The 20,965-nt window shown below is 40.3% G+C and overlaps 1 protein-coding gene and 1 non-coding gene across 6 annotated transcripts in view; one reads left to right on the top strand and one right to left on the bottom strand.

Annotated features, from left to right (window-relative positions):
- The window catches only part of PDE8B (phosphodiesterase 8B), a 284,085-nt gene that overhangs the window by 135,329 nt on the left and 127,791 nt on the right, over positions 1 to 20,965 (top strand). For 3 of the 5 annotated variants that reach the window (XR_007127458.1, XM_047730026.1, XM_047730023.1), the window contains exon 2: positions 5,185 to 5,244. Coding sequence is in view for 4 of the 5 variants with exons in the window: in XM_047730026.1 (XP_047585982.1) it covers positions 5,185 to 5,244 (60 nt within the window). In the remaining variant the exon portion in view is untranslated. The remainder of the gene's footprint in view (positions 1 to 5,184; positions 5,245 to 20,965) is intronic. The other 2 variants (XM_047730027.1, XM_047730024.1) reach the window with 1 other exon arrangement.
- Positions 4,667 to 4,807, bottom strand: LOC125101356 (U4 spliceosomal RNA). The gene has a single exon (XR_007127794.1). It is a non-coding gene; the product is annotated as a U4 spliceosomal RNA (small nuclear RNA).

Here is a 20,965-nt window from a genome sequence, read left to right on the forward strand (position 1 = left end):
GAGTTGGACACTTAATTGACTGTGTCCCCCAGGCACCCCAGAGGTTGAAGTTCTTTAGCTGTTAAGGAAGTGAGGTTGCTGTGACCATGACATGAGCTGCTGCTTGGGGGGTTCATAAGCCCCTTCATAATGAGGCAAGGAGCAGTTATTTTGAGCAAGGACCCCTGAGTCCCAGACCACTTCTCTAGGGTTTCATTTTACTGAGTTTCAAGGAAATTATATCCATATTCTGAGACATTTAACAAATATAGTAGGAAAGAAATACATATATATAGGTTCTTTGTCTAGTGGTTACTGCTCAGTTAATGTTAACTCAAAAATAGAAAAGACTTCCAATAAAATGAATATATGATAAATTTATTCTGCAGTTTGAAGATAAACAACAAATGAGAAAAAATAATTCAATAAACACCTATGTAGTCACAACTCACTGCTTAAAAAGAGAAAAAAAAAAAAAACCATGAACAGTAGTTGAAGCCCCTGGTAATTCCTTCCCTACATAAATCCCCTTTTCCTTTCCACCAATGGGACTCTTGCCTTAACTGGGAATTTATAAGCTTTTCTCTGTACTGATACAATATTCCTAAACTATAGTTAATTATTTTGGATTTATCTTAGAGAGAGCATGAATGGGGCAGGGAGGGACAGAGGGAGAGGGAGAAGCAGACCCCTCCAAATATTTTTGTAAATGCCTCCTTATATCCCACAGAGAAACCCACAGAAATCACATAGGAATTGGATTGTAGGATACATGCCTTTTCATCTTTATTAGGAATCCCCAAAGTACTTTTCAAAGTGGCTGAAGCAATTTACACACTCAACAGCAATGTATGAGTTCCTATGGGTCAACCTTTTGGCCCATGAAACTGTTTAATTTCTTAATTCTACCATTTTTTGCTTTTATTAAATAGCTAGGTATGACATCTCATTGTAATTGAAACTTATTTTCCTGATTACTAGAGATTGAGCATCTTTTCGTGCTTATATTTCCTTCTCCTGAAGTTTTTTTTTTTTTTTTTCCCCTCCCCTGTTGCTCAACTTTCTTCTTGGCTGTCTTTTCAAGGATTGTTTTTAGACTTTTTTGTTATGTTCTGGTTACTAATATGTGATTATTTCCTGAATTTTAGATCTTCTGTCTTTTGGGCTCTCCTTTTTTTCCTTTTTATTGGAGGGTTTTTTTGCTTTTTGCTTTAGTCTTTTGGTGAATAGAAGTTTTAAATTTCAAAGTCAAGTTAATCTCTTCTGTGGTTGTATATTTTGACGAGTAGTTATCTGTGTTTGTATTTGTGAAGAAAGATCATGCTTCCAAATGAATGTACTATATTAATAGAACCTAATAGAGCTCATACACTAATTGGGAATCTGTGCCTCTGCAGTTGCTCCGAGTTCACTCTTTGAAGTAGGGAATCTTGGTTTGGTTACAGAGACATCAGTAAATGGTCTCCTGTTCATGTTCATAAATACTCTTTCATAGATTGATGACAGGCAGGCAGTAGGCTCCTGTGTCAGAAACAGAGCTCTGCAGCCGGCAGCTGCTCTGAATAGAAAGATGCAGGTTGGCCTCTGTTGGTCACTGTCTCATGCCTGCCCTCAGAGCTGGCAAGGAGAAGTGCTGCCATTTTGTTAAGATCGTTGACCTCTCTTGGACATGGAAGCCCAGGTCCGATGAATGGGAGTGCAGCCTAAGAAGGAAAAGGGAAGCCAAGAGACAGGAAGCTAAGTGTAGGTCAGGACTAAAGGAGCTGATAAATGGAGGCCCTGAGCTGGGTGGTGGAGGTAGAGAAGTGGGCTTGGGAGGAAGTGGGTAAAGATGGGAGAGGCAGGGTGCTTGGAAAAGGTCAAGCAAACTTGTAGTGGGGTGTCCTGAGCTCTGCCTCCAGTGGCAGCTTCCTGCTGAACTGGATCAGGCAGAGGTTCAAAGGCTGGCTGCAGACAGCCGACTCTTATGGTTGTGGAAGACAGTTGGAGGGTCTTTGCTGTTGAGCAGGAAAAGGGTGTGTTCTAGGTCAGGTGTCATTTTGAAAATTCCACACTGGCACTCAGTGGCCATTGCCTCTCTCCTGCTAAGGTCACTCCTGTGAAAGCGCCAAGCACAGCCCCTGGGAGAGAGCCGGAGGCTGAAGGAGTGTTCACAGGATTGTCACATGTCCTCCTGGCAAAGATTAAAAAGGCCTATGTAACTACCACCCGTGGCTTCCTTAGATTTCCCTTCCCCTTGCAATGAAGTGAGGCCACGTGACTAGCTCCAGCAAATGGGCTTAGGGAAAGTACTGTGTGTAACTTTCAGGCAGAGGTTTTAAGAATCCATGCCTGAGTCTCCTGTGACTTTCCCCTTGACCTTGTCTTGGCCTGGACTTCTAAGTAACCGCAAGGAGGAATTGCTTTGAAAAGTCACCTGGAGCCATAGTGAATTTCGTATGAATAAAAAAAGTCTTTATGTTATTAGGCCACTGAGATTTGGGGTCTCTTTGATACCACAGTATAACTGAGCCTATTCTAAATCAGAGCTCAAATAATGAAATGGATCTTGAATTAAGTGCGAAAATACATGTTAAGCTCCTACTACATTATCTAACCCATGATAGGAGTTTTTCACCATCTTCTCAACTCTGGGTCTGTTCCCTCATTAGTGCAAAATTAAAAAGTTAAATTTACATCCCAAAATTAAAAGAAAATTACACGAAAAATTTTACCACATACCAATGAGATAATAAACTTCAGGGGTTTTTTCCTTCCCCCTTCTTCTGAATTGTGATCAGAAGTGATTCAGAAGGTATTTCTCCTCCCGTCAGAGCTCTTCTTCCTCCTCTTTCAAAACTTCAGTCCCTAGGAAGCTAACCTACAGAACTCACTCGATAGTTCCAACAAAATCATCTTTTCTAAAGACATAAAATGCATAACAAAAAATGATAGTTGAAGATCTTTAACAGTGTTGTCAACAACATAAGGACTTTATTTCATAATTACTACAAATTAGTCATTATTTCCTTACATAAAGGGAAAATAGAATTGACTTCCTTTTTAATGTTGATAATAAAGACCCATAAATGTTGCTTTTCAGGGCTTTTATCCCAAGAGACCTATGTAAAAAGTGACTTGACCTGTGCCCTGTCTAAATTCAGTTACAGAAAAAGCTAAAATATAAGAAGATCCTCTGGGCCTTAATGAGTAGGAGACAATAATGAAAATTATTTTAAGAGAATCCAGCCATTTGTGTGTCAATAGTCATTACACTATTTCATAGGGTCTGTTCTAGAGAGATTTCATCAGGAACGTATTGTGAGCTGTCAGTCTCTCTCTCTCTCTCTCTCTCTCTCTCTCTCACACACACACACACACACACACACACACACACACAGTACTTCTCTAAGTACTTGGTACACATCTTGGTTATTTACAAACTTGGATAGAAATGGTTGGTTAGGAGTGAACTGTTTTTGGGGCAGTCTGTGCCCTTCTTATAATAGGGATCCTTCCCCGTCCCTTAGCCTTCCAAAGTGAGTCACTTTTTATTTTATTCCTTTTAAACTTTGTATTACATATTTCATTGATTTTTTTTTTCCTGCCCCTGGGTGACCCCTTTGGGAGCCAGTTTTGCTGGAGAAAACCTGTAGCCTTGTTGTAGGGGAACTTAGGTGTGTGGGTGCCATGAACCCAAGAGAGATCACAAGGACAGTGAAAGTCTACCCTAGATAATCAGTCGACTTGATCTTCCTATATCAAATTGGTTTTACTTCTTAATTATTAAGTTTTTAGTAAAATTCTGGCAGTTAAATTGCCTTTAGGACCATGTCTGTTTCAGAAATAAACACTGTGTCCGAGTGGAGCTCCGGTGCTAGATGCTGAGTCCCAGTGACCCAGGAGGCCTCATATCCCTGGTTTTTCAGTGGAGTCATTCTTCAGCCTGTGTATATATGCTGGGTGCTGGTATCAGCAGTAACACTTTGCAGGGTACTGTTGTGTGGCTTTGCGCTGTTTGCTGGCGGGGTTGGTGAGAGGCCCAAGCCCCTGGCATGATTGCTTCACACAGAGCAGCCGGGGTTGAGGGATCCTGGAATATCAGCAATTCAGTCCTGTTTTGGAGAAGATTCACACCACGCCCACCAGGAATTAAGCATGGAGAAAAGGGAAGCAAGGAGAAAGGGAAATTCTTAGTTTTCAGAATTAGAATTCAAAGAAAGTTCTGCTGTTGTTAACTGACAAAAGCATCCTCTGGCCCTTGATTCCCTGAGTTACCTGCAGTCCTGTGACCTTGTATGCTTGCTGAAGGTGTTCCCTCTGACTGACGGGGGCCCAACCAGTCTGTAGAATGCAGGACGAGCTTCCAAGCCATGGCAAAATGATGGCTTCCTCTTGGACGAAAACAAAATTGGGTCTGTGGAGGTGAGGTCAAGACCCTTAATACAGTTACCTAGAAAGAGTCACTTGGAGAAATCCAAGCAAAGTTACTACAAAGACTGGCTCTATGCTTGGAGCAGAAGGCAGTTAGATGGTGTTGGCCGCTCAACACCTAAGCTCCTTCCTGGACTGAGTCGTGGGGCACCGTTTGCCTCTTGCAGTCATGGGATCGGCTTCCCCCAAGGAAGGGTAATTCCAATGAGTTTATTCATGGTAAACATGGGTAAGAATAATCTGTCTGCCTCGTATGAAAGCCTGGACATAAGAAAACTAAGAAGTAAGTAGAGGAACAGCTCTTCAAATGTTATAGCTTTCACATTTGAGAAAAACATCTCCTTGAGATTTTAATTAGCAATAATCGCGCCTTGGATAAACCTCATTGGCTACGATACTGCCACTGCGCAAAGCTTCCTTGAGATTTTAGAGTAAGAACTGTCTTGCTTGGTGCTGAGCACATAGTAGGTGTGCTGAAAGTAATCGTCAGTTTTCTCTGGTAAAGCAGTACTTGTTTATTATAAAGATCCACGTACTTAGAGTAAAAACAACCTGAAATCCACTCCTTGGCGTTTGAGGGTATCCTCCGGGACATTTTCAATGGCTATAAATGTAGGTATTGTTAAACAAAACCAGGATTATACTGTGTATGTTTTATAAACTGTCTCCGTGTTAGTAAGTGGGATCCTTGTCTGCAGTGTCTACAAAGGAGTATCCTGTAATATTCTAAGGAAGAACTTGCCAGTGCTTGGAGTCGGACTTGACACACCTAATGTGCTGTTGCTTATTTAGCAGGTCTCTTCTGCGGAGGTGCGCATTGGGCCCATGAGACTGACGCAGGATCCAATTCAGGTAGGCCTCTGTTACTCGTGGGACTCTGTGTTTGGAGCGTGTGGTTATAGGAGCACCCTCAGAAGGGCTCTTTCAATCCCACAGCAGGTAGCCAGCCTCGCCCCTGCAGACACACCTATGTGTACATAAATACTGCATACATATGCCTCTGCGTAAATGCTTGTTGCTATTAATGCCATACTTGATGAACCCAGTCATTTCCTTGAGGACTTGGACATCATCCTGTCGTGAGCGTAAATAGAGTTGGTAGGGCCTGTGGTGGCTTGGGAGGGAGAGCAACTGTTCCACCAAAAAACCGGTCTGTTCCACACCCTGCGGCAGCTGGAAAGGGAAAGAAGGCATGTGTGGCAGATGGCCAGGCATTTGCCACGAGCTGCAGTTGGACATGAATCTTGGCTCTTCCAGCCAGGTAGCAAAGCTGTGTGATCTTGGTTATATTGCTTGATCTCTTGACCCAGTGCCCTGTCCATGAAGTAGAGCTATTCCCCTCTCTCATGGGGAATGAGTTCAGTGAAGTTGTATTGAGTGGCCAGAAGACTACTTGGCAGTAGACCATCCCAGTAAAGGACAACCATTGTTGGCTGGGTTGAAAAGATGACAAGAGGCTCCCCTTCCTCGTCCTCCGTGACTTGAACCAGGCAGTGGTCTAGACTCTGTAACATGGAGGGAGCTGGCTCTAGGAAGAGAAGGCCGGGTGCCTCTGGCCCTCGCCCCATGGTAATAATGGTAGCAACTTGACACCTGTCCTCCCTACAGCCTTCAGCATCCCTTGGCCCCTTGAGAGAAACATGCATGGAGGGGTTTGTACCCTTTTAAGTAGAAAGTGCTTATTGTTGAATCCCCATCTGCTTGCACATCTTCCTGATGGGCCTAAAGAAATGAGACTTTTCCCTATTAAAAAAAAAAAAAAAGTAGCTTCTTAACACCTGGAAGCATGTCTTGTACTTGGAAAAGTGAATATGCCAAAAAAAAAAAAAAAAGTAAGCAAACCAAACATGTAGTTGAAAGTGAAAAACCAAACAAGGAAATGTACTGTTTGGTTTATGAGCAAATGGAAAAGAAAATAATGTTTTATTGTTGCTTAGGAAAGGAAATACAAATCTAGGGAAAGGAAAAAAATAAAAGGAAGAAATTTAAGCTTGGGAAAATTTGATGAAAACAAATTTAGGAGTAAAGAGAGAAAAAAGAATTTACTAAAATAAACATAAGCCCCAACTATTTGTATAGAATACAAACAAGTGGAAAATTCCAGTGATCATTCCGGGAGCGTGTACTTTGTTCTCCATTTTGAATAAAGGCAATGACAAAGGATCTAATAATAGTGTTTATTCCCAAAGCAATTTCCTGAATATTTCTTGAGATTCGTGGAGTTTTAGATCAATTAGTTTAATTTACTTTAATTTTTGCCCTGTGCTGCACTGGAAATTAATGATCATGATAAGGCTGTCTCATTCCTTTAGAAAATGTAATTTGTCTAATCATAAAGTATTTCAAATATTCATAAAGGTACATGGGTAGCACCATACCACTTTCATCAAATATTAGCAGTATATTTTTTTCTGTTTGAAGTTTTTTTTTTTTTTTAAAGAAACAAAAATTACCCTTAATTATCCTTCTGTCCCCCTGCCACCACGAAATCTTCTCATCCCTAGAAGTAACCACTACTTGGAAATTTATTATGCTGGGTGTTTGTATATTTACTCTACATATGTATGTGTCCATTCATAATAACTGCTTTGCTTTGGGGTATTTTTAAGCTTTATTTGAAAGGCATCAGGCTACAGGCATCCTTAGGAAATTTTTCTTTTTTCACCGTCATTTGCTGTCCTATATAAGAGTCTGTTCCCTAATGTAAGGTCACAAAGATACACTCCTCTGTTTTCTTCGAGGACTTTTAGCTCCTACATTTAGCTCTGTGGTCCAGTTTGAGTTAATGTTTGTATATGGTGTGAGATAGGGCTTCATTGTTTTACACGTGGATGTTGAGCTGTCGTAGCACCATTTGTTTCCCCATATTCTTTCCCCCATTGAATTGTCTTGGCATATTTCTCAAAAGTCAACTGGCCATAATTGTAAAGGTTTATCTCTAGATTTTCAGTTCTCTTCCATTGGTGTAAATATGTCTGTCCTATTCAGTATGACACTATCCTTATTGCTGTGCTGCAAAGTGTGAATCCCCTAAGTGACTGCAGTAAGTCTATAAATTGATTTTGCAAGTATTACTGTGTTCACATTTTGGTCTCCCGATTTGTTAATCCGGAGATTTTTACCTTTCTTTCAATTTTCTTCTTTCAATAATGTTTTATAGTATTTATTGTATGTTTTGGATGTTTGGTTATTTTTCCTATAATATTTTATTCTTTTTGATTCTGTGGCTAATGGAATTATTTCCTTAATTTATTATTGGGTTATTCATTGCTAGTATATAGAAATACAATTTATTTTTATTTATCTTGTATCTTGGAACCTTGCTGATCAGGCTCTTGTATTAGCTCTCAGACTTCTTTGTGGATTCTTTAGAACTATCTACAAGGTCATGCCATTAATTCTTCCTTTCCAATTTGAATACCTTTTTATTTCATTTTACTTGTCTGGTTGTTTTGCTAGAAACTCAAACAATGATGTATGTAGTTTTTTAAGAGATTTCTATATGTCCTCTCAAAATGTGTTGTTAATGTTATGTACTCCTATAAGCAATATGAGTTGTGGTTACTCCAAATCCTTGGTAATAATTGGTGTTTCAGTCTTTTAATTTTAGCTATTTATCTTATGGTGAATTAAATTTGCATTCCTCCATGATTAATAATGTTGAGCACTTTATTGACTTACTGCCATTCTTTTATCTTTTGTGAATGTTTGGTTAAATCTTTTTATTTTTAATTGGATTGACTTTTAAAACATTACCAAATTGTAATTCTTCATATACTCTTATCCCAAGTCCTTTGTCAGATTTTGGGAGTATTTTCTTCCAATCTGGTTTTTCTGTAAATTTTCTTAACTTTGGTTTTGAGCAAAATTTAATTTTGATGTGACCTAATTAATCATTTCTGAAGATTCTTCCTTGTTGTATTCTCAGAACCATTATTCCCAGGTTGAAGATAATTTCTTTTTTTTTTTCCCTAGAAACTACTGTTTAACAATTAATTTTAGATCTATAATCAACCTCAAGTTCATTTTGCTGTATGGAATGAAAAGGACATGAAATCTCATTTTTTATCTTCCTATTGAGGCCTACTTGTTCTAGCTTCACTTGTTGAAAAGACTGTATCATCCTCCATTCAATTTGATACCTTTGTTACTGTTTCTTTTTTTTTTTTTTAAGATTTTATTTATTTATTTGACAGATAGAGATCACAAGTAGACAGAGAGGCAGGCAGAGAGAGAGAGGAGGAAACAGGCTCTCCGTGGAGCAGAGAGCCCGATGTGGGGCTCGATCCCAGGACCCTGAGATCATGACCTGAGCCGAAGGCAGAGGCTTAACCCACTGAGTCACCCAGGCGCCCCTGTTACTGTTTCTTTATTGCAACTTGTTTGGGCAATAATGGAACCAATTTTGAAATTAATAAACAACAAAAAGCTTTTAAAGATATATCTCTATTTGAATAGGAGATTCTATATACATGAATTAATTCAACCTTACTAATTATGCTGTTCAAACTATATCTTATTTTTGACCAATTTTTTTTTCAGTTTTCTATGGCAATGACTGTGTTGTCAGTATCAGCTAATACTTGATGATGTTTGACTCTGGTGTTACTATGTGTCCTTCATTATTATATATTCCTGGTGACCATCACTTTTATTATGAGATGTCTTTTTGAACTTTTGCCTCACATTGTTTAATCTGCTGGTAATGTTGCTACATGAGCTTTTCTTGGTTAACTTTCTTCTGATATGTTTTTGCTGTTCATTTTCAGTTTTTCTTTATAACTTTATATTAAATATGCATACTGTAAGCAGCACATAGCTTTTATTTTTCCCTAATCTGATTTTTTTGCTTCTAATGAGTTAATTCATTCTGTTTACATCGAGTGTGATTAATGATACAATTAGTTTTACATTTTCTATCTTCTTAACCAGAAATCTTTATATTTCTGCTTTCTGTCAAATTGGCAATTTTCAGAATTTTTGGTTTTAAAAATAGGTTGTGTTTCTTTCTTTCTTTTTTTGGTGGCCAACCTTCAGTAATTTTTTAATATGCATACTTGACAGTCAAATTTTGTGACAGAGATACTGTATTCAGTCCTATCAATTGTGATCTAGTCTTTGGTAGGATTTAAATTCCCACTGAGAGCTCTACACCATTACTGAAAAAACCGTTGTCTATAATTTTGTATTTATTTTTAGTTTGTATGCGTAAGCTAGGAGATAACAAAACAGACACGGTGAGATCATCACCCAGTGCAAGAGCTGGAATGTTTCTAGTGCTACTATGTACCCTGCCTGATTCCTATCACATGAGTTTGGCCCCAGATGATGCCATTACTCCTTGGTCGTATTGAAACGTGGTTTCATTGGTCCATCCAGAAACAATGGGCAGAGCACCTGTGTGTTCAAGGCTGCAGTAATAGGTGCTAGAAAGGAAGAGAGACTGCACAGGGCTCTCTGACCAGCCAGAGTTCTGCTCAGTCACTTCTATTATTTGTAACGCTCCAACTTAAGGGACCGTGACACCAATTTAAGTGTTTTTGTGCTTACTGATACTGTAACTGTTCTTACAAAAATTCTACTATGTCCTAGAGCCTTTGTATTTGTTTTGTTTTCCCCCTGACCTGGAAAAAATGCCCTTCGTGGGTGCAGTGGCATACTGAAAATGTTAATGAGCTACATCCACCAGAGTGCTCAGGGCTTGCAAGGTGCTTGTTGATAAGAACACTTGAGGATAGGGTTGCTTTTGAGGGTTCATCTCTAAGTTCACTCAGGGAAACTTCCGCCCATGTCAGGACATGGAACATGGGGCTCTGCCCGCCCTCAGTGAGCTGGCAGGAGCAGTGTGAGAAGTAGAATGGGGGGGGTGGGGGGATGTTGGAGAAAAGTACTGCATGGTGTCATAGAGGACCTCTCTCCTGGGGGAGTGGCTGTGACTCACAGTAAAAGCCCTATTTTCCAGTGTTGGCAAGAAAATTAAAAGTAGGGGAAATGTTATGAGGTAAAAGATTAATATCAACATTTCAAAATGATATGGCCTTTTCTTCATCAATGCCTCGAAGGTTTTTACTTGTTGAGTGTGTAGAATTGACGTGTTTCTGCCTAGAGCGCTGTCCTCCCCTCTCCTCCCACTCCAGCTGGGCTTTTCAACTGGATTTGTAAGTGATACTCAGAGCTGTGGCCTAAGCTTTTCCTACCAAGGCAGTACTTAGCTTTTAAAATTTTTTTCTTCCATATGATACGGATACAAATTGTCTGGAACTGTTAAATACTGGAGCTCATGTGGCCTCATGGGGAGCTATCCTTACATATCCTATCCTGTCTGTCCTTAACCGTACTGCCAAGTCCTAGCTTCTGCCTAGCCCAGCCAGTTCCATGAAATTACAGAGTTGGTAGGAATTTTGGCCCCATATTTAGGGAGTAACAACAACAAAAAAAACTAACATGATTACACAGGCTGTGGAGTCAGGCTGACCTCAGTTCAAATATTGATAGTTGTGGGGCTGTAGGCCATTCTCTTATCCATTCTAACCCTTTGTTTCCAGATTTACAAATTGGTGGTAATTCACACCTCTAAGAATTGTTAAAGGGTTATTGAATAAGATCCTGTGTTTAAAGTACTTTTAACATAATGGCTGGGCCTTAAATTCTCATCAAACTGTACCTGTAACTAGCATCACTTTTCTAGGGCCATTTAAGAAAAGCTTTCATACCATTTGTTCCTACCGAATCCTCCCCCTCCCCCAGACTGACAATAGTGTAGGGTATGGATACAACTAAAATAATCTATCCATGTAATCTATTCCAGGAGCTGCTTGTTAGCAAGATTTGCTTAATGCCAAACCAAGTATTTTGAAAATCGATGCATAATAGTAGATGTTGGGAATCCATGCAGAGATGTGTAGAGGCATTCTTACTGATAAAGAATAGTGATAAGGAATGTTTATGTTCTTCTGGCTGAGGAGAAGTTGTATTACTTCATGTTTTCATGTTTTTCATACTTTAGCCTTCACCAGAGAACTTACATTCTAATTTGACTCTCCAAGACTGAGGATTGCTCTCCTCAAAGGTGCTTGTCAGTATTGGTTGATGAAACTTATCAAAGGAATTGGTTGTATTTGCTGGATTTCCAGCAAAGCAGGGGAACAGCCACGGGAGCCATGGCAAGCTCACAGAAGGAGGACTTGGGAGATGGGAGTCTGGCTCTGCTGCTGGATGGGTGGGTGATGGGTCACCCCCAGAGGAGTCCAGAGAGTCCTAGCCTCTGTTCTTGTCATTGCCCCTGGTATACCCCCACCCTACTGACCTGTGGTGTGTGTTATCTCTCTGCACTTGATTCTCTTAGCCCTGCCTGGGGTCAGCCCTTACTTCCTCATTCTAGTTAGAATGGAGAGATGAGTAAAATACCGTGGCTCTAACGAGGTGTAGGCAGTCCTCTCTCTGCAGGAAGAGAGAGGACTTGCGTGGAGTTCGGGGTCTTGGTAGTTACATTTGAAAAGCAGTAGAGGTAGCCCTAGCTTTGTACAGTTTTAATATGTGCAGATTTCAGAGTTAAGAGAAATCCTACCAGATCCCCACAGCATGTTTTAGATTGCAATTACATTGGTGTTCTCATTGAGCAATTGCAGTAAATACATATTTGGTTGCTAACACGGGAGTCCACACACCACTGTGGTATTGACAGATGTGTAGCCCCATCAGTCACCAATCACATTCCCTTTCTTAAAGTCTTCGTGATTGGTACTTGCCTACCTGTTCTTCCACTCAAGCACAGAAACCAAGTGAGTAGCTGTTGCCATCCGGTGTCCCACATGGCATTGTACGCAGATAGAGCATCAAGAGAAGAAAGTGGCCAACAGAGATGAAAGTGCATCAAAGAAATGCACATTCATAATGCCAGAGGGAAGTTGAGGTTGAATGTAAATGAGGTTCGAGGAGGGTGGGCTGACCGTGGGGATGTTGACACTGTCGCATGGAGGTGTTCTAGATCTGGGGCCACAGCGAGGTCAGCTTGCAGTGATGAGCGGCATCTGTGAGCAAAGTGGTTGTGGTGAAAAGAATGAGATGTCACAGAGAAAGTAAAACTGTATGCTAATTGAACTCAAGGGGGATATTTCATGGCATGGAAAGTGGGGAGGACAAAATATTGGATAAGACCCTGGAGCTGACCCAGGCTTAGGGCTTTATAATACACCACGGCATAGAAGAGAGGCTTACACACTGCATCCTCAATTTATCTGATTTGGAGAAGGCACACACTGTTGAAGCTACACTGAGTTCTTTTTAAAAAGAAAATGTCTTAATTTACAGCATCCTGAAAAAAACGTTTTACTTTATTTCACACAGTTATAACTGACACAAAGTTTTCATGTTTGGAAAAAAATTTCTAAGGTCCTAGGGCAGTCATTTTTACCATTGTTTAAGATTACCTGTTTGTGGTGGTTTTTAGTGTCTGACCCTACTACATGATGCAAGGATTGCCTATACTTGTGTTTTGATTCTGGACAGGACGCAGACCTAGGTCTGTCCTAGAAGGAAGGTGTGGCCTCATTGTCCCAGGCTCATTGTCCCCAGATCAGATTTTCTGCTCTTTCGATGTGTTTATGGCAGTGCAGTTACATTGATAAAATTGTTTCCTTCTGTACCTAGATTCTTATTTTAGCGTCATGTCCATACCCTTGTGTGGTCACCACTCGTAGTGCATTTATTGTGTTTATCTTTACCTGACTGTCTCACTGCTTGCTTCCTAGGAGCGGAAATTAGACTGTCCATCCCTATCAGCTTTTTACCCCCAGTTTTTATCTGATAGATCATCAGTATATACTCTTGGATTTGCCTCAGTGAATGGCCAGTAAATATTTTAAAATGGCCACCTCCGACAGACTAAGTACTGATGAATACAAAGTTAAATACAGAAAGGGACTGTAGTGCTTAAGGTCTTCTTGGTTTTGTTCTTTGGTTACAAGTAAGAGCTGCCTCCGACAACCAAGTAAATAAATGAATTAAACATATTCATGTAGTTTTTGTCTTTGTAGATTTCAAGGAGGACTTGAGAAGCTGTGGTAGTGAGCCATCTCTGAGTATGTTGACAGCAGGAGTTGAAGGCTTTTTATTGTCTCTATTATTACTGAGCCACAGGTCTCAATTCCCAGCCTTTGTGTCTCTTTTGTTCACATTCCAAATTTCTGTAAACAGAGTGTCATTAACTTAGCTGTGCCGGGAGATAGGGACAGAGAGGCCAAGCCTGATTACATTCAAAAAAGGTAATTACTATAGTACTTTACTCTAAAATGTATATATTTTTATTCCTGTAAATTTTCCATGTAGGAGTGGAAATATTGAAAACTAGGTTGGGGGGCGCCTGGGTGGCTCAGTGGGTTGAGCGCTGCCTTCGCCTCAGGTCATGATCTCGGGGTCCTGGGATCGAGTCCAGCATCAGGCTCTCTGCTCGGCAGGGAGTCTGCTTCCCTCTCTCTGTCTGCCTGCCTCTCTGCCTACTTGTGATCTCTGTCACATAAATAAAAATCTTAAAAAAAAAAAAAAAGAAAAAGAAAACTAGGTTTGGGGTGCCTGGGTGGCTCAGTGGGTTAAAGCCTCTGTCTTTGGCTCAGGTCATGATCCCAGGGTCCTGGGATCAAGCCCCGCATCAGGTTCTCTGCTCAGCAAAGAGCCTGCTTCCTCCTCTCCCTTTGCCTGCTTCTCTGCCTACTTGTGATCTGTCAAATAAATGAAGTCTTAAAAAAAAAAAGAAAAGAAAACTAGGTTTGTTTATTCATTCATTTATTGATTTATTTATTTTTATAAATAGGAAGAATATTATTTAAAAAATTTTTACTTTAGTGTGCCTGGGTGGCTCAGTTGGTTAAGGTACTGCCTTCAGCTCAGGTCATGATCCTGCAGTCCTGGGATCGAGTCCTACATCAGGCTCCCTGCTCAGTGCGGAGTCTGCTTCTCCCTCTGACCCTCTCCCCTTTCATACTCTCTCTCATTCTCTCAAATAAATAAGCATAAATAAATATATAAGTAAATAAATATAAATAAAATAAAAATAAAAATAAGAAAAATAAAATCTTAAAAATAAATTTAAAAAATCTAAAAAAAAATTTTTAACTTTAATTCATTATTAGTTGCAGTGTTAGATTCATCTTTAGTGGACAGTGCAGTGGTTGAAAAGTTCCATACATCACACTTAAATGAGAAGAATTTTAAATACTACCCTAAGAAATTCTTATGAGTGCTTTTATAATATAGTCCTGTTCAAAAATGTAGACTTTATTAATCAGGTACAGTGAGGCCAACAGATCAGGAAAGTACTGTGATTAAATAGTTCTTAACAGTCTGCCACGCCTTGCCGTGAAGGACCACACACAGAGCACCAGGGTTGGCCAGGAGGCGGAGAGAACAGGGGGAAGATATGGCCAAGAACCTCCCCTGTGGCTTGTGTGGGAAGGAATGGATAAGGGGGAGGGTAAGCAGGTTTGGCTAGCATGAATCATTTCAGGGGAATCTGGGATGTAGCCATTGTCTCTAGTTGTTGGTACTTGGTCCTGGAGTGATGAGGGCAGGTGGAGAGTGGTTCCATGCATTAAAGCATGTTAAAAGATGTGGTAAGAGTATGGGCTTTGGATTGGTTTGCCTTCGAAGGATGCTTTCCTAGGCAAGTCTTCTGCTGCCTCTACAGATTGGCCAACCCTCAGAGGCCCAGTCTCCGCAGGGTCAGCAAGGCTCTAGCTGTCAAAGCATCAGAACGGTAGAAAAATAACAAGACCTGAAGAACACAGTTTCTCCCTTTGAGTCAGTTGTGAGTTTTCATGTGAAATCTAAATTTAAGTTCCTGACATGGCCTTACCTTGATGTAACCCTCTGCTGTGAACTAGACTTTCCCTCTCCCCCTCTCCCCTGTCACACTGGCTTCCTTAGAGTTCCTTGAACATGTCGGGCACACGTCCCACTGTAGGGACCGATAGAACCATTCCATCTGCTACAAATACTTGCTTCAGAGAGTGACTAGGCTTCCTTTTTGTTCCTTCAGGCATTTGTGCATCTGTTGATTTGTTAGTGAGGCCTACTCTACCTTTTTTTTTTTTTTTTTTTTTTTTTGGTAAAGATTTAATTTATTTACTCGACAGATCACAAGTAGGCAGAGAGGCAGGCAGAGGGAGAGGAAGCAGGTTCCCTGCTGAGCAGAGAGCCCGATGCTGGGCTCGATCCCAGGACCCTGAGATCATGACCTGAGCCAAAGGCAAAGGCTTAACCCACTGAGCCACCCAGGTCTACTCTACTTAATGCTGCTACCAGTACCCACTCTGGCTCCTGCCTACCCCTTCCTGCTGTTTGTAGATAGCACGTAACACTTTTAGCATGTTGTGTCATTGGCTTGCTTATTTTGTGTGGTTTGTTCCCTCCACATGTGCAGAGCAAGAGGTCTTTATTCTGTCCATCAGTGTACTCAAAGCAATTAAAAACAGTGCCTGGAACATAGCAGGTGCTGGGGAAATGTTTGTTCAATAACGACATTATTTTTCCCAAAGTGGTATATTCTATTCTGAGGATACATAAGGTATATGAGATTAATCTGTAGCAATGTTCAACATGGGAGTATAGTTGTGTTCTTACTGTATTATCCGTTATTGTGACCAGATGGTATCCAGGAAACATGAAGTGGTGAGATTCTTATTTAGCAATCCCTCATTTAGTCAGACATGACAGAGAAGAAACGGTCTCCCCTTTGTTGACTTTGAGGTTCCGTATATGGAGTTTTTCTTTCTCTTTCTTTTTTTTTTTTTTAAGATTTTATTTATTTATTTGACAGACAGAGATCACAAGTAGGCAGAGAGGCAGGCAGAAAGAGAGGGGGAAGCAGGCTCTCTGCTGAACAGGGAGCCTGATGTAGGGCTTGATCCCAAGACCCTGAGATAATGACCTGAGCCCAAGGCAGAGGCTTAACCCACTGAGCCACCCAGGCGCCCCTGGAGTTTTTCTTGTTACTACCATAGCTACCCCCAAGTAGAGGGCTGTCAACTTTACACACAAACCAATTGATTCTACCTGGCTTTTTCATTGTAGCTCTCTTATTAATAGTTTGATTTGAAGGCTTTCTCTTCATTATCAAATCTCTAAGGCTATGCCCTTCAATTCTCTTGGAAGAGTCACTCCCATTTCTTCCTAGAAGTTAGCTCTGTGGTCACAAACTGTTAGAAGCACTCTGGACTGAGGAGTGGTAGACGAGGGTGGGCTCTTAGTAAGTATGGCTGCCTTATGCGTTATTACGGTTGTGATTTCAAGCCATGTGCTGAGAAGAAAATGGCAAAATCCTGTTGAAAAACACTCTCCTGGAAACATGGGCATTTGGGAAAATAGGAAATGATTTAAACAAATGTAAAGCAAATGACATTTATGATACATTCAGATTTTGATGTTGAGCTGTTGGGGAGGTTTTAGGTATGAAATGGGTGTTGTGGTTTTGTCAGAGAGAGAACAAGGTAGGGGGAGCAGCGGGCAGAGGAAGAGAGAGAAGCAGACTCCCCACTGAGCAGGGAACCAGATATGGGGCTCAATCCCATGGTCCCTGGGATCATGACCTGGGCAGAAGGCAGATGCTTAAATGACTGAGCCACCCCAGGCGCCCCTCAACAGTCTTTATCTTCAGTAGATTCATATGAGTAAAAGGATGTGATATGAAGGCTTTGCTGAAAACTAACTCTAGAGTCGAAAAGTGGGCAGAGATAGAAATGAAGTCAGATTGGCCCAGTGTTGGTTATTGCTGAAGCTAGGAGATGGGTGCATTAGGCTTATTAGACTTTTGTGTCTGTTTTTCAGTATATTGCCAATTTGGAATTAATAAAATATTTTAAAAATGTGATGGTTGGACAGTTTGTCTTTCTGAATTTAAATGAAACATGCTCTGTATTTCATCATCAAGAATGATACTGGTTGGGACGCCCGGGTGGCTCAGTCGGTCAAGTGACTGCCTTCGGCTCAGGTTGCGATCCCAGAGTCCTGGGATGGAGCCTCACATTGTGCTTGGGGAGCCTGTTTCTCCCTCCCCCTCTGCTCCTCTTCCCTGCTTATGGTCTCTTTCTCTTTCTCTCTTTTTCTTTCTGACAAATAAATGAAATCTATTTTTTTAAAAATGATACTGGTTTTTGGTTTAAAGGCTTTTCTTGTTGAGGGGGAAAAAAAACCCTTTTTTAAAAAATTAAATTTATTTATTTTTTTAAATAAACATATAATGTATTTTTATCCCGAGGGGTATAGGTCTGTGAATCAGCAGGTTCACACATTTCACAGCACTCATCATACCACATACCCTCCCCAATGTCCATATCCCCATCACCCTCTCCCGTCCCCCCTCCCCCCAGCAACCCTCAGTCTGTTTTTTGAGATTGAGTCTTTTATGGTTTGTCTCCCTCCCGATCCCACCTTCTTTCATTTCTTCTTTTCCTACCCCACAACCCCCCTACATTGCATCTCCACTTCTTCATATCAGGGAGATCATATGATAGTTGTCTTTCTCTGATTGACTTATTTCGCTAAGCATAATACCCTCTAGTTCCATCCACGTCGTTGCAAATGGCAAAATTTCATTTCTTTTGATGGCTGCGTAGTATTCCATTGTGTATATATACCACATCTTCTTTATCCATTCATTTGTTGATAGACATCTAGGTTCTTTTCATAGTTTGGCTATTGTGGACATTGCTGCTATAAACATTCGGGTGCACGTGCCCCTTCGGAGCACCATGTTTGTATTTTTAGGATATATACCCAGTAGTTCAATCGCTGGGTCATAGGGTAGCTCTATTTTCAGTTTTTTGAGGAACCTCCACATGGTTATCCAGAGTGGTTGCACCAGCTTGCATTCCCACCAACAGTGTAGGAAGGTTCCCCTCTTTCCGCATCCTCGCCAGCATCTGTCATTTCTTGACTTGTTAATTTTAGCCATTCTGACTGGTGTGAGGTGATATCTCATGGTGGTTTTGATTTGTATTTCCCTGATGCCGAGTGATGTGGAGCATTTTTTCATATGTCTGTTGGCCATTGGGATGTCTTCTTTGCAGAAATGTCTGTTCATATCCTCTGCCCATTTCTTGATTGGATTATTTGTTCTTTGGGTGTTGAGTTTGCTAAGCTCTTTATAGATTTGGGATACTAGCCCTTTATCTGATATGTCGTTTGCAAATAACTTCTCCCATTCTGTCAGTTGTCTTTTGGTTTTGTTAACTGTTTCCTTTGCTGTGCAAAAGCTTTTGATCTTGATGAAATCCCAATAGTTCATTTTTGCCCTTGCTTCTGTTGTCTTTGGCGATGTTCCTAGGAAGAAGTTGCTGCGGTTGAGGTCAAAGAGGTTGCTGCCTGTGTTCTCCTCAAGGATTTTGTTGGATTCCTTTCTCACATTGAGGTCCTTCATGCATTTTGAGTCTATTTTTGTGTGTGGTGTAAGGAAATAGTCCAATTTCACTTTTCTGCATGTGTCTGTCCAATTTTCCCAGCACCATTTGTTGAAGAGGCTGTCTTTTTTCCATTGGACATTCCTTCCTGCTTTGTCGAAGATTAGTTGACCATAGAGTTCAGGGTCTATTTCTGGGCTCTCTGTTCTGTTCCATGTATCTATGTGTCTGTTTCTGCACCAGTATTCGAATTTGTACTGTCTTGATAATGACAGCTTTGTAATAGAGCTTGAAGTCTGGAATTGTGAAGCCACCAACTTTGGCTTTGTTTTTCAATATTCCTTTGGCTATTCGAGGTCTTTTCTGGTTCCATATAAATTTTAGGATTGTTTGTTCTATTTCTTTGAAAAAAATGGATGGGATTTTGATAGGGATTGCATTAAATGTGTAGATTGCTTTAGGTAGAATAGACATTTTCACAATATTTGTTCTTCCAGTCCATGAGCATGGAACATTTTTTCATTTCTTTGTTTCTTCCTCAATTTCTTTCAAGAGTACTTTATAGTTTTGTGAGTATAGATTCTTTGCCTCTTTGGTTAGGTTTATTCCCAGGTATCTTATGGTTTTGGATGCAGTTGTAAATGGGACTGACTCCTTAATTTCTCTTTCTTCTGTCTTGTTGTTAGTGTAAAGAAATGCAACTGATTCTGTGCATTGACTTTATAGCCTGACACTTTACTGAATTCCTATACAAGTTCTAGCAGTTTTGGAGTGGAGCCTTTTGGGTTTTCCACATATAGTATCATATCATCTGCAAAGAGTGATAGTTTGACTTCTTCTTTGCCGATTTGGATGCCTTTAATTTCCTTTTGTTGTCTGATTGCTGAGGCTAGGACTTCTAGTACTATGTTGAATAGCAGTGGTGATAACGGACATCCCTGCCGTGTTCCTGACCTTAGCGGAAAAGCTTTCAGTTTTTCTCCATTGAGAATGATATTTGCGGTGGGTTTTTCATAGATGGCTTTGATAATATTGAGGTATGTGCCCTCTATCCCTACACTTTGAAGAATTTTATTCAGGAAGGGATGCTGCACTTTGTCAAATGCTTTTTCAGCATCTATGGAGAGTATCATATGGTTCTTGTTCTTTCTTTTATTAATGTATCGTATCACATTGATTTGCGGATGTTGAACCAAACTTGCAGCCCTGGAATAAATCCCACTTGGTCGTGGTGAATAATCCTTTTAATGTACTGTTGAATCCTATTGGCCAGTATTTTGGTAAGAATTTTCGCATCTGTGTTCATCAAGGATATTGGTCTGTAATTCTCTTTTTTGATGGGATCCTTGTCTGGTTTTGGGATCAAGGTGATGCTGGCCTCATAAAATGAGTTTGGAAGTTTTCCTTCCATTTCTATTTTTTGGAACAGTTTCAGGAGAATAGGCATTAATTCTTCTTTAAATGTTTGGTAGAATTCCCCTGGGAAGCCGTCTGGCCCTGGGCTTTTGTTTGGAGATCTTTGATGACTGTTTCAATCTCCTTACTGGTTATGGGTCTGTTCAGGTTTTCAGGTTTTCTTTACACTAACAAACAAACCTTTTCAGGTTTTCTTCCTGGTTCAGTTGTGATAGTTCATATGTCTCTAGAAATGTATCAATTTCTTCCAGATTGTCGAATTTGTTGGCGTAGAGTTGCTCATAGTATGTTCTTATAATTGTATTTCTTTGGTGTTGGTTGTGATCTTTCCTTTTTCATTCATGATTTTATTTACTTGGGTCCTTTCTCTTTTCTTTTGGATAAGTCTGGCCAAAGGTTTATCAATCTTATTAATTCTTTCAAAGAACCAGCTCCTAGTTTCGTTGATTTGTTCTAATGTTTTTTTAGTTTCTATTTCATTGATTTCTGCTCTGATCTTTATAGTTTCTCTTCTCCTGCTGGGTTTAGGCTTTCTTTGTTGTTCTTTCGCCAGCTCCTTTAAGTGTGGGGTTAGGTTGTGTACTTGAGACCTTTCTTGTTTCTTGAGGAAGGCTTGTACCGCTATATATTTTCTTCTCAGAACTGCCTTTGTTGTGTCCCACAGATTTTGAACCGTTGTGTTTTCATTATCATTTGTTTCCATGAATTTTTTCAATTCTTCTTTAATTTCCTGGTTGACCCATTCATTCTTTAGAGGGATACTGTTT

This window comes from Lutra lutra, chromosome 5 (assembly GCF_902655055.1).
Source record: "Lutra lutra chromosome 5, mLutLut1.2, whole genome shotgun sequence".
NCBI lineage: Eukaryota > Metazoa > Chordata > Mammalia > Carnivora > Mustelidae > Lutra > Lutra lutra.